General features: G+C 37.8%; 1 protein-coding gene across 1 annotated transcript in view; it reads right to left on the bottom strand.

Annotated features, from left to right (window-relative positions):
• FARSB (phenylalanyl-tRNA synthetase subunit beta) overlaps nucleotides 1–12,870 on the bottom strand; it is a 60,329-nt gene that overhangs the window by 40,610 nt on the left and 6,849 nt on the right. The window contains exons 5-13 of the mRNA XM_074963942.1: nucleotides 12,353–12,468; nucleotides 11,668–11,818; nucleotides 9,420–9,528; nucleotides 6,325–6,395; nucleotides 4,272–4,333; nucleotides 4,131–4,182; nucleotides 2,386–2,447; nucleotides 1,759–1,966; nucleotides 1,260–1,340 (exon numbers count right to left, since the gene is read on the bottom strand). Coding sequence (XP_074820043.1) covers nucleotides 1,260–1,340; nucleotides 1,759–1,966; nucleotides 2,386–2,447; nucleotides 4,131–4,182; nucleotides 4,272–4,333; nucleotides 6,325–6,395; nucleotides 9,420–9,528; nucleotides 11,668–11,818; nucleotides 12,353–12,468 — 912 coding nt within the window. The remainder of the gene's footprint in view (nucleotides 1–1,259; nucleotides 1,341–1,758; nucleotides 1,967–2,385; nucleotides 2,448–4,130; nucleotides 4,183–4,271; nucleotides 4,334–6,324; nucleotides 6,396–9,419; nucleotides 9,529–11,667; nucleotides 11,819–12,352; nucleotides 12,469–12,870) is intronic.

Raw genomic sequence — 12,870 nt, 5'->3', positions numbered from 1 at the left:
GCACTTAAGTGCTGTAGGAGCCTAAGTCCAATTGAAAGTCAGTGTCATAAGACACTTAGATGATTTTGAAAATATTATCCAAATATTAACTGCGAATCAGATAACAGTCTCTGAAAGGAGGATGAGTGTCCTTTCAGGGTGCATGTGTGCACGTGTGTGTATTTTTTGCACCACATACAGGGTCAGCTATTAGTTATATAAATCTCATGCATTTCTGAAAATCCTTTATACATCTAGATCCACTCAAATATAAGGGCACAATTTGGTACAAATTCTGTGGCCATATTAGCACGTGGGCACCTGCCATTATGTCCACCCAAGTACTTTTATTCTAAAGAACTTATTTAGCATACTAAAAAATGTTTTAAAATCTATTCTGAAGAGTTGCTGTACATTGATATCTGATTTGCTAAACTAAATATGGTCATGTGCATTTAATATTTTTTAAAAACATTTACTAGTCTGTATTATCAACTAATGGTCTGCACAATTCCAGTTTCCAAAACTACACTAACTGCAGTTACGGACATAACTGTGGTAAGAAGTACTCTTTGCTGTGAAACCCCAATCCCTTGCAAGGGTCTGAGTACTACTGTAACAGTCTATCTCTCTGCAGGAAGCTGGAAGTGAGACTGTTGCATGGGGATGTAAGAGTACAATTAATGCATAATTTATACTTTTTTAAATACTTTAAAAAGATCTGTAAAAAAAACAAAACAATTTTGCTGACTGAGGCTTTGCATAACACTAAAACAGCTGAAGCAAGCATTCACAGACAAGTTACAATACCCAAGAAAGGGTTCAGAATGGAATGGCTGTGAACTATATGAACTGCAGTGTTATACATGGGGTATCACTATTCATTTTGTTTCCACATTATTAAATTGTAACCAAATACATTTGGTTTGTTATTAAACTCTGGCAATCTTGAGAAACAGTCTGACAGTCTTCTACCTCAGTACTATTCATGTTAAGTGAAATTTAGAACAGTCCATTTCAGCATCCATATTTCACCTCTATATTTTGAAATATATGCCAGATTAACAGTCAGCCACTCAATTCCTCTGAGGATACAAACTCACACAACACGCATTATATTGCAATACCAAAACATTAGCAAACAAGCATGTCCCAAAACAAGATCACATAACATTTGCTGCATTTACACTGCATGACACCATAAGACTATTATGTTCTGATTTGGCTCCCTAATTGTTTCAGTATGCAACCAAAAAATCCCAAAGTTAATAAAAATGTACCAGTGCAAAAGTGAGTGCTTCAGTGAATCCAGCAGCTGCCAAGTCCTGTCTCAGAAGTTCTGTGAGCTTATTGAGAGGAAACTAAAAGAAATCAAGACAGTTTTCATCTTCAATCTGAAAATATTTATGATGCTTTTCCTTGATAACTCTGCATGTTACACTACAGTGAATATTGCTAGTAAGGTTGCTTGCATGCTTTAAAAAACAACAACAAAAAGCATCAACCAGCTGACTGAGAAAATGAATCTCCCAATTAAAGATGTAATAACAGGTCCACGCTTAAACCCTGTCTTTTTTCCAAGCACCAGCAATCACTGGTCTTGGCTCTACTCAGATCAGTTGGGCATATGTTTTGTATCCAATCCATGGTAAATGCCTTTCACAGCAAAACATGTCCAAATATTGTTTAATTCTTTGGCTCTGTTTTTCTCAAAACCCTTCTAGCGTACACTAGTCATTTACTGACAATATAGAGATGTATTTATGGGGACAATCTTACTTGATTGGCTATGGTGTATGTTTTTGGAATAGTCATCTGAACGTTGTTATAACCATAAGCTATTGCTGCATCTTCTATGATATCACATGCATGGATAATGTCCGCTCTGGTAGGAGGGATTTCAATTTCTATATTGTTCCCATTCCCTGTGACATGTGATTTCAAACACATCCTGGTCAGCAGCTTTGCAAGACTTGATGGTGTTTCACTAAAACAAGACAACAGAATCAATATTAGGAGACTTTTACTTCACATTGATTAGCTTTTAAATAAGATACTACCTTTAATTTGCACAGTGTCTTCCATGATAAAGAATCTCAAAGTACTTTCAAACTGTATACATATGTATCACCTATCAGTGCCATCTCTTAGACAAAACATGACAGCAATTCTCTGCCAGCAAGACTACACAATAATTATAGGAGGGAATGAAGAATCACTCACTTAGTTGAAGAGCATGTTTAGGTAGCTGATATAATTACTCAAGTTAACATGCCAGTTTTTAGTGCATTCTAAAATTCAACTGAATACACAATATATACATTATAAAAATATCACAATAACTGGTGTATTTTACCACAGCTCATTAATTTCAATTAAAATAAAAGCTAGGTTTGCACAACATACCTGATTCCAATTTTCTTGTTAATTAAATCAGGTTTCACTTTTTCTCTTCTGTAAGCCAGTTCCTACAAGGCAAAAAAAAGGGTTTACACAGAATATTACACAAAAAGTTACATTTGTGCCTACTAAGATCCAGCTGTGACATCTTTCTAATCCAACTTCTTCTGATACCACTGACAGCCACAGAAGAGAATTCTGGAATGCAGGGTTGGGCTTAATATTTTAGAATAACCATAATACACTTTAAACAAACAACATCCTGATAGGCTCCAATAAAGTTACTTTTAGTTAAGATGTAAGTTTTTAGGCACCTTTAATGCCTTTCAAGTGAACATTTGACAAAGAGAATACCAAAAACAAAGCACTGACACGATTAATGGTCATGCCTGGGAGCTCAGGTTTCTGGAATGGACTTTGGAATTCTGCTATTGGGAGTAGGGCAAATCAAACTATCAGGAAGGTAGCAATTCCTGACACCTTGAGCAGAGCAGAGAGATGACATAATTCTCTCTTCCTTGTTTTACCAGATGTATAAATCAGATCAGACATAGGCTTCTGTAAAACTCAGTGCAGTTCTTGCAGCCACAGAAAGCAGGAAAACACACACACAAACCAAAAAATAAAACAAGACCCTGTGATAAATTCGTTAGTAAAATTGTTTAAATACAAAACAAACCCTCCTAAAAATTTGCCTCAAGAGGGAAAAAGTGAGTTAGTTCTTTTTTTGCTGTATAAAGGCCTGGAAATTTTGGGGGTTAAAGATTTTTGTTCTGCTTTAGAAGTATCTGGAATGATGTCTGGTTTTCTCCATTTTTCTGGAGGTCTGACCCAGAGATGTAGATACTGGATACTTAATTTGAAGGGGAGGGATTTGAAATCTAACGAGAGGTTCCTCCCCCCACCCTGCTGTTCATTTACCGCACTGAGTCAAAAAGACATTATCAAAACAAAAGATACCAATATAGGACTATAAGAAGTCTGAATCTAAATAAAAGTCACTTCCCCTCTCAATTAACCAAATTTCACTTGCTTGATATCTATGCTAAGCCTAACTAGATCTCCAGTTGTCCACAGCTGCTTTCAGGGAAAACGTGGAACCATTTCCATTCTGCTTATTTTTAACAAAGCAAAAACAGCACTAGCTATCACCCTAATCCTACAGAGAAATCCATGGGTGGGCACCTGAGCACATGCAGAGCCCCTCTGAAGTCACTGAGCAGGCATCTGCCCACAGGCAGTTCCTTGTATGATTGGAGCTTCCAAGAGCAAAGGACCAAAAAAGCAACATTAAAGTTATTTAACTGAAAGGCATCAAAAATTTTCCAGATCTGATAAGCAAAAAAGTTAAGCCAAGGATGATTTCAATTGCCCATCAATTTATAGGGGGTGACAGCTGTGGGGGCAAAACTTCAAGCTAAGCAATCATTGCAGGAAAAAGCAAGTTCTATAGGCTTTTGACCCTAGATTACATGCCTTGATTGTAGCTATACTTACTACTGGATCAGGCATAATACATTTCAAATGGGTTCTAAACTACAGCAGTGACCTCAAACCCGTTTCAAACTTTCCCCTTCTTTTGGGATATCAGACTACTTTAGCAGGCCTATATTTTTAGCTTTGACAGAAATGGAATGTTTACAGTGAACAGGCTAGTGGGATTGCAGGAAATGAGGACTGTGCCATTGTCTTTTACCAAACCTTCATGGGTATAGAAATCCTTATCCCCCAGTCATCTCTAGAATACTTACTGGATAGATGCAGGTTTTTCCATTAAAATAAGTTACCTCTGCTGCTTCAACCCTGAGGAGGGAAAAAAGTCGAAGTGTGTAAAATGTGGGATTTGACCAACGAGTCTGATCTCATTGACAGTAAAGGATTATACTACTCACGTGAATTGCTTCTCACAATATTCACTAAACATCGTGACTAAGATATCGAGGACAATTTTTGCCTACAAGAATGAAGAAATACAACCACATTAAAATCTATGGGTTCTGCTATTTAATTTTAAATGACACAAAATATCAGATTTTCTTTGTCATGCTTCAGATGTTTAACTTAGAATAGAGTGAACACTGCTCTGTTTATTCCTTTAACGAAAAAATGGAAATCTAGAATGCAAGATACAACTTTACATCTCATGGGTCACATTCAATTAAAAAAAAAATTGGCTTCTGTAACAAAGAAGTCCCTTCAAAGACATGAAAAATGGAAGGCTTTGGATGGCACTGAAGTAGACAGAGATTATAGCTAAATTCAGCTCCCAAAGACATGAGAGCCTTTATTACAATATGGGTCTGGATCTTGCAAAGACTTACTCTAATGAACAGTCCCACTGAAGTTAAAGCAAGTAAGAGTTTATAAACTCTAGGGCTGTGCGTTTTCTGTAAAAAAAACCATGATCAGATCGACCTAAACTGTAAAATCTGTTTTTTGAGGAGGATATTTTGAGAAGTTAGTGCATGAGTCATAAGATTCAAATCAGTTTCTGTGAGACATCAAAAAACCTATTTAGCCTGAGGCAGACATTTCCTTTACACATACTGAACATCCATTTTAATGTTCATAAGTTGTAAAGAAGTAAAAAAAGCACAGTAAAGGTGCTTATTGTTTGGATTCCCTCCAAGACCTCTTTCCACTCAACTTCCTAAGAACTCAGTTCGACTCCAGACTTCGTCACTCAGGTAGTTTTATTCGGCATACAGCAATGCTAGGCTGAGTTGATCAGACTCAAATGCAGGGGGTGATGGATGCAGGATACATCACAGCTCCAAAGTTACACAAAAACCCTCTCCCTTTATATACATTACACATCTCATTGTATTTATTATACATTGCATCACATGTTTTTGAATTGGCTTGGTTACTTTGCTTGGTTACTTTGCAGCATGCACTGTCCACGCACTGTTCATGGTTTGACTTCCTCTTTACCTCATCTTCACATTTCTAATTTATTTTGTCCTTGTTATCTGGTTCATAGTAAATAGTTCCATGGGTCTTTTCCCTCTTCTCTTAGTTGGCTCAGACATTCTGTCTTCTTAGCCTGCTGACCTATGCACTTATCTTATTTAGAACAAACATACTGTTTTCAACCTGATGATTCATTAGCTTCCCTACTTCTATCTTTCAAAAAATGAGGCCTCCCTCAATGTGCTAATTACATTTATCAGCCCCGAGAATGTCCTCCCATCACACAAAAATCTAGTTTAACCCTTGTAGTATATGGATTAATTTTAAAAAAGTGTTCTTGCTTTTACAAAGCATAAGTTGGACTCTGCCAAAATTCTCAAAGGAGTGAACGTGCATCCACAAAAGTTGCTTGGACTTGCGATTACCAAAACTGGGTGGGGAAAGGTTGCCCCTGGGTTGACACAATGAGAATTGTACCCCTACAAAGAAGTGTACTCATGCTTGGAAACCTGGTCTTCAGTTTCATTTGACTCTCTCTATTTAAACAAATTAGAATAGAATTATCAAGAAGAAAGGCATCCCCAAGAAGTTTTATTGCTAAGGGATCAAGGGGGAAATGATTCTTTGTGAAGAGAACTCTGCTAAAATATAATAATCTCAAGGTATTTTTCACTTTTCAGAGCTGTTCAAGCACAGAACAACTATCAACAAGAAAGAGTATTTAATCTGAATGACTCTCAAATTGAACACTCAGTATCCATTCAGGAACAAAAATGTCTGGCCCTGAACAAATGGAACTAGAAACATTTTAAAAAACTTGAGTTATCCCCAGAGCAGTCATAAAAATGAAGCATGAAGAGAAGCTGGTTAATACACTCCCCAAATGGCCCCTCAACTTTTCCTGCTCCAAAATGTATAGTATATGCCCATCTACTCTATTTGTTTGCATGATGGTCCTGTTACCCCAGAAGAAAACAGTTACATGTACACCATGATATGACAGCATATCAAAGACAGTAAAGCTTCATTTACCTTTGTAATATCAGTGGCTGTGCATTCAACAAACACATTTCTGGTATTTAGGCTTATTTTTGTATGGTCTCCTACAATAAAAAAATACAAACACACATATTAAAAGATGTTAGCATATTTCTTGGAACAACACAGATATTGATTCACCTTATTCGGAATCCAGTGACATTGCTGTTGTCTTCCACTGGCCAGAAAATCACTTTTCTTGCAGCACCAACAGCTCTTAAATAGAAAATTCGAGTCTCCTCTTATAAATCAAGAGGCAAGAGTGAATGCATAACAGCAGGGACACACACTCTTGTGTGGAAGACTGGGGTTCAAAGTGAACTTGGGATATCCATTTCTGGGAGGTTGCATGGGTCTGTGGGAGCTATGAAGGCAATATCAGCCTCCAGTCAGGGAAGGCAAAACAGCAAAACAATGCCCACCTCGTGGTCATAACTAGCACTGCACTCTCAGAGGATGTGGTTTGCTCTAGCAAGTGCCAACATCATGATTGTGGCTTATTAGGCTGTAGGATTAGGAAAGCACCCCTGAATAAAGAGAATGAACATTTTTAAAACATCACTCAGATTGACAAATAGCCTAAGGGTAGGACTACACTTGTGGAGATGTGTAGACTACAGAAATTGCACACCCAGCTAACATGGGTATAAAGAACAGTGTAGACAGTAAGGCATTGCTTGGGCGAGCCAAGCAGAGACAAGCTTGAACTCTAGCATATAGACCCTTCATGGCTCTCTACACACCAAGCAGTGCTGCCCACATGTACACTGTTTTTTTAGCAGTGTAGCGTCCCCCTGCTAGAGCCTTTCCCTGCTGCAGTGAAAGACTTTGGCAGCAGAGAAAGACTCTGGCAGTGAGGAGGCAGCGGTGAAAGGCTCCAGCAGCGCCCTGCTGCCACAACCTTTCCTCGTTGTACCTGCCCTGGTGGAATCTTTCACTGCCACGTGTAGCTACGCAGCCTGTCTTTCACTGGGGTTTGTAGGTTCATGTACCCAACAGACCTTGCCTACATTTGTGGTGGTATAAGTCACTACTCTGAAGAACTGAGGGCTTTTTCTTGACATGTCCTAGGTAAAGCCTAATGGGAAGTACATTGGGATACACAGGATCTTCCCTGCTTTAAAATGAGAGAGAAAACAAACAGCCCATATTTAAACCAAGGACATTGGTCAATACTTACTTATCAGTCTAGTGGTCAGACACTTCTTACTTGTGGAAATTCAATAACCTTCCCCACCTCTGCCCCTCCCTCAAAATTGCCGAAACGATGGACAGAAAGGATAGCGCACTGGTTAGAACACTCGCCTGGGACTTGGAAGACCTGGGTTCAATTCCTTGTTTTGTTACAGACTTCCTGTGTGACCTTGGTCAAGTCTGTGTCTAAGTTCCCCTTGGGGAGGGGTGGAGGAGAATAGCACTGACCTACTTCACATGGTGATGAAAGGAGAAATATGTAAAAATTGTGAGCGCTCAGATCCTATGGTAATGGGAGCTGTATAACATGGATAGCAGAACAACATTGACAAGAAAGAATTGGTTACTGGGTTTTGTTGTTTTTTTTGGCCAGTTCACAGTTTGGAGGATTCTAACTTGCAGCACAAAAGCTAAAAAAGAGCAAGTAAAATTTTGGAGCGCTCTCAGACTGATGTAAAGAAGTTTTTAGGATTCAAAAATTTTTCCATTCCGTATCAGGACAAACCTGAAACCTTTTGGTTTTTTTGTTTTTTTTTGGTGATAAACTAGAGAGAAATCCACACTAGGGCACTCACCTGGTCTAATAGAGCAGGAATTTGAACTTGCCTCTCCCACATCCCAGGTGAGTACCCTAACGACTTGGCTACTGGCTATTTTGCTTTCTCTGCCCCTCAGCTCCAGCCCCATCCATTCATCCTTGGTCTGAGAAACCTCTCTTAACAAAACTTTTGTAGGAACTGGTATGCACTGGCAAAAAGTTCTGTTTCAACATTTTCCAAAGAAAAAATGTTTAGTTGGAAAATTCCTGACCAGCTCTAGTTAATGTTCCCACAATAATCTAAAATGAGCATTCACGTGTTTACATTTCAAGAACTATACGATGCATTGATTCTAACTTTGAAACATCATCCCTTAAAATACACCAAGATATGTGAAATTTAATTCAGCCTTTTGAATTATTAAAATGCAAGCAGCTGGAATGTTTAGAGCTAGAATAATCTGAAGCTGCAATGAGCCTAATCAAGAACATTTCCAAAAGGATCAGAGACTGTGGCTGACATCATATTCGAATTTGGAACAGGTGTTAAACATCAGAGATAGATAAAAGTGCACTGCCTCTTAAAATTCAGGTCAGCTGTTTAAGATTTGTAGGGATGACTAAAAAAAACACATCCAAAGTGAGAATGTCATTGGTGATCAGATCAGTCATTGTAGAGAGAGTGTCAGACCCTGATTACATCAGAGATACTGACTCTTGGTCTAAACTCTTATTATGGGTAAAATGAAACTACATCTCTCTTTTTGTCTAAGGAAATATTCTTGCCATTATCATTGATCTGCTTCACTAGTCACCAGAAATGCCTTCCCCAAATCCTCCATGAGTCCCTCTTATACTCATAGGAAACACTGTTAGAAACCGTGCCAACAAAAATTGCAGCCCAAAAATTTATTTATTTAATCAAAGCCTTCTGGACTAATTTTTTATATACCAAATGCTCTCACAGTAATTGATTAACGGTACTGATAATTACACTGGATTCACGCCCAGGCAAATGGACCAGCATTCACTATTACCTACAACACAATGAGAGATACAAATTCTACCAGTTATTGATTCACCTTGAACTAAACTCTTCAGCCAAATGACCGAGGAGTAACAGGTCTGTACCTGTTATGCCTCTCCCATAGTTGCTCATGAAAGCCCCACCAAAGAAGTCCGTCATTTAGTTTCCAGTGGCAAGGGTACCAGAAACATACATGGCATTAGTAGTGAAGAATAAATGAAAAAATCATGACACCATTTTAAGAAAAATGCAACAACCCACATAATACTCAAATATTTGTTGGCTACACCATCAGAAAAATAATAGTGGCAAAATAATATGTAATCTTACCATTGATAATTGGTGGCATGGAAAGAACGACACTGTTGCTATCATAGATAACTGGATAGAGTGGTTTGTTTTCAATTATGTGTAAATAATGCTTAAGTTGGCTGTCAGTCTGGAGAAATAAAGTACGAGTTGAATTTCAGATTATCTTAATCACGAACCATCACCATATGACATAATCCATCCACATTGGCATTAACAGGCATTTTGCCTGAATAAAGGATTAGGCTCACAGATATTACTTCACTACAGAAAGTTATTTAAAAAAGGAGGGAAGCCCAGAAACAATTTTCTATTTTCTCATTTTAACACTAACTTCAAAATATTACTTCTTAATCTGTGAGTAGGAGGATCACAGCCACACTATCTTACTCAAGCCAAACATTGTGATTGTTCATCGTAAAGGAACTTCCATTTCTTGTCCTAAGCAGAGAGCACTAAGCATGCGAAAGTAACTGTGTCCCTGGTTTACAGCAATTGGTTTTAAAGGTGGCAAACGTTAGCTCTAGAACAATAAAGAAAAAAAAATTTCTAGTCTCTTAGTACTGATGGGTTTACACTGAGATGCTCTCCAGTATCTGATCCAAACGATTTCATCTTAAAAGACCCATGATATGAGGGGTGTTGGGGGTGGGTGGGTGTTATTTTAAATATAAACATCTGTTGCCAGAACATAGACAACACAGTTTTCTTCTGTGTATTCCTTCTAGCCTCTCTAGTCCTCCTTGCTTGTTCTCTACCTCAGTGTCCTGTCATATCAGCTTAGATAGAGCATACTGGGGCTCTCTTTACTTGTTATGAAAAGCTCATGTGTCCCATGGTGCTTTATAGAAATGACAACACTATGAACACTTCCATATTAGAAAAGTTACTATTTAAAACAGACTTGATATGACTTCTTCCCACTAATTATCGACCCACACATGGGGTTCTTTTCATTGCGGAGGGGAGCCAAGAATGGCATCTTGTTAAGCTTGAGCACTTTAAACAGCCACCCTGTCCTGCTACAGCCAGGCGAATATTTCAACATCTTCCACAAATACATGATCAAATAAAAAAAAACTGCACTTGCTTCAGTTCACCCTTCATGTGTTCAGTTTCCTGTCAGTAAGCTCATTCCTAGAATATTCATGGGATGTTCCAGAACCTTGAGCATTAAGGCAAAATGTTCATGGAAAGCAATCTTTGTGTTGATAAATGTGACTATCTGCATCAGAAGCCTGATTCCAAGAGTTATGTTTATCCAAAAAACAATACCATGTGACTTACATGGGTAATAAAAACTGAACAGCACAGCACAATTTTGAATATCAAATACAACCAAATGCTCATGAACAATTCTAACACCAACGGTGAAATGCTCGCTACATTAGACTCAGTTGCAAAACTCCCATTGATGTCAATGGGGCCGGATTTCACCCCAAGAGCTAGCTGCAGAAATTAGGTGAGTAATGTCAAGTAAATATGAGAGAAACAGAAGTTTCTCAATTCAAAACAACTGTAAGGATTCAAATGGAGAAAGGCTAAATTATTTCAGTCAGTCAATCACACTGTCTTAGACATCACAACAGTAAAAAGATACATAGGGGTTTTTTTGTTGTTGTTTTTTTTAAAAAGGTAAAATCCAGATATGTTCTATTAGTGATAAGAATTCATCGCATTGAATTAAAAAAAAAACAAACAAACCACCTCACTGTATTTTTATTACAATTTCTATAGCAACAAAATTTAAAACCAGTTCCACCAACATATGAGGCTGATACTTTGTTCACTATAATATGTTTCAGTGAGCACACATAGGAATTTTAAGGTATTTTTGTGACAACTGGTGGACCTCTATTTTGTCCCATGAAAACAAAAGGAGCATTTTGAGGCAGAATTAAAAAAAAGACAGCTGAATACACCAGTTATAATCCTTCAAATAAAATATTTGTCATATTTCATACAACCATCTCCAGGACTGAGATAACTGGGTATGGAGCCTTTTAGCTTGCATACCATTTCACATTTGTACATTAGACTGTGATCTCACATCAGCAGTAAACAAAAGTTACCTTTTCATGTGTCTGTTTGGTGCTCTGCATAAAGTGAACATGTGATCTAGTTCCAGTTCCTAGCGAAGAGGTGGCCACAACATAAAATTACCACCACTACTGGCAAGATCTGCAGAGGTGCCAATCCCAAGTCTTGCAATCCCTCTAGAAATTGAGATTTCAGCACTGCATGTGAAGAGTTTGGAAAGGACACCTACCCTATATAGATCCATAATTTCAGAAGCAGTATACTCCTTGGACTGATTCAGGGGCTTGAATCTAATTTCTGAAGGAGGTCTAGCTGTATAAGTAAATGGACCAGAGATAGTGTCCAGGTCATGGGTACCAATCGCTACTAACGCTCTTTTCCTACAAAGGAAACAAGGCGAAACAACAAATGACTTTTCTATAGGTATTTGGAGTTCATTTAAGGTAATGTCCTCTGAGGCACTACAGTCTCAAACATGCACATAGCTAATTGTTGAAGCAGAATAGCAATTTTTACAAGTGTGGAAGCACTTACACCTAGTAGCATTCTGACTGCAGTATGCATGGTACATTGGCTTTGTAACAACACACACAACAGTCAAATGCAAAATCTAATGGGACTGTGGCAGAGAGTTTACCCAAGAGGCTTCTTCCACGACTTATGTAGCAGATGTCACCCCCTTATGGCAAAATGCATTGAGAATTGCCAGCATCAAGCAAGACAAATAAAGAATGTCAAAGACCATTGCTGAAAAATATTTGTCTAAGCATGAGTGTAAACATAACATCTCTTTGGAAAAGTGAACCTCAAGTCCACCTCAAGAATAAAATTAAATATTTCACAATAAAAAATATTAAGTCAATATAAATGGTGATGTACCATATGCTTTATTCTCACTGGATTTAAAAACTAACCTGCAGATGTTCTGATGTAGTTTTTCTTGCAAGTCAATGAAACTATCATAGCGATCCTTGGAAAAAGTTATGTTACGAAGGACTGCAGCTACAGCATGAGGACGAACTTGAGCAGTCTACAATTTATAAGAGCAGTACAGTTACAAACGATAAAAAATTTCATATATGCAGAATTTATAAAATTTAATTCTCATATTGAAAACAATGTGCGTCTTGAACTTTTTGACATGCTTAACACTTTCTTATAAAAATGGAAAATGCACAAAGAGTACCCATATCCCCAAAGGAAATAGTTTACTTTTAGTTTGGTAAAGGAAACAGGATTTTCTCTACAGAGAATATGCTTTCAGAAAACCATTGGAGATGCACAGGTATGAATTTTCCTGAAATTACATGGTTATCCTTTACAAAGTAATTTGTTCAGTATTCCCATGTGAGCTACAATGAAGACCACTAGTTACAATGTACATCACTGAATGGAGAAAACATTTAAACTTCTGTTGCATAGGAAATAAGTT

Source organism: Natator depressus, chromosome 9 (genome assembly GCF_965152275.1).
Source record: "Natator depressus isolate rNatDep1 chromosome 9, rNatDep2.hap1, whole genome shotgun sequence".
Lineage (NCBI taxonomy): Eukaryota > Metazoa > Chordata > Testudines > Cheloniidae > Natator > Natator depressus.
This window is presented reverse-complemented; position numbering and strand designations above follow the sequence as displayed.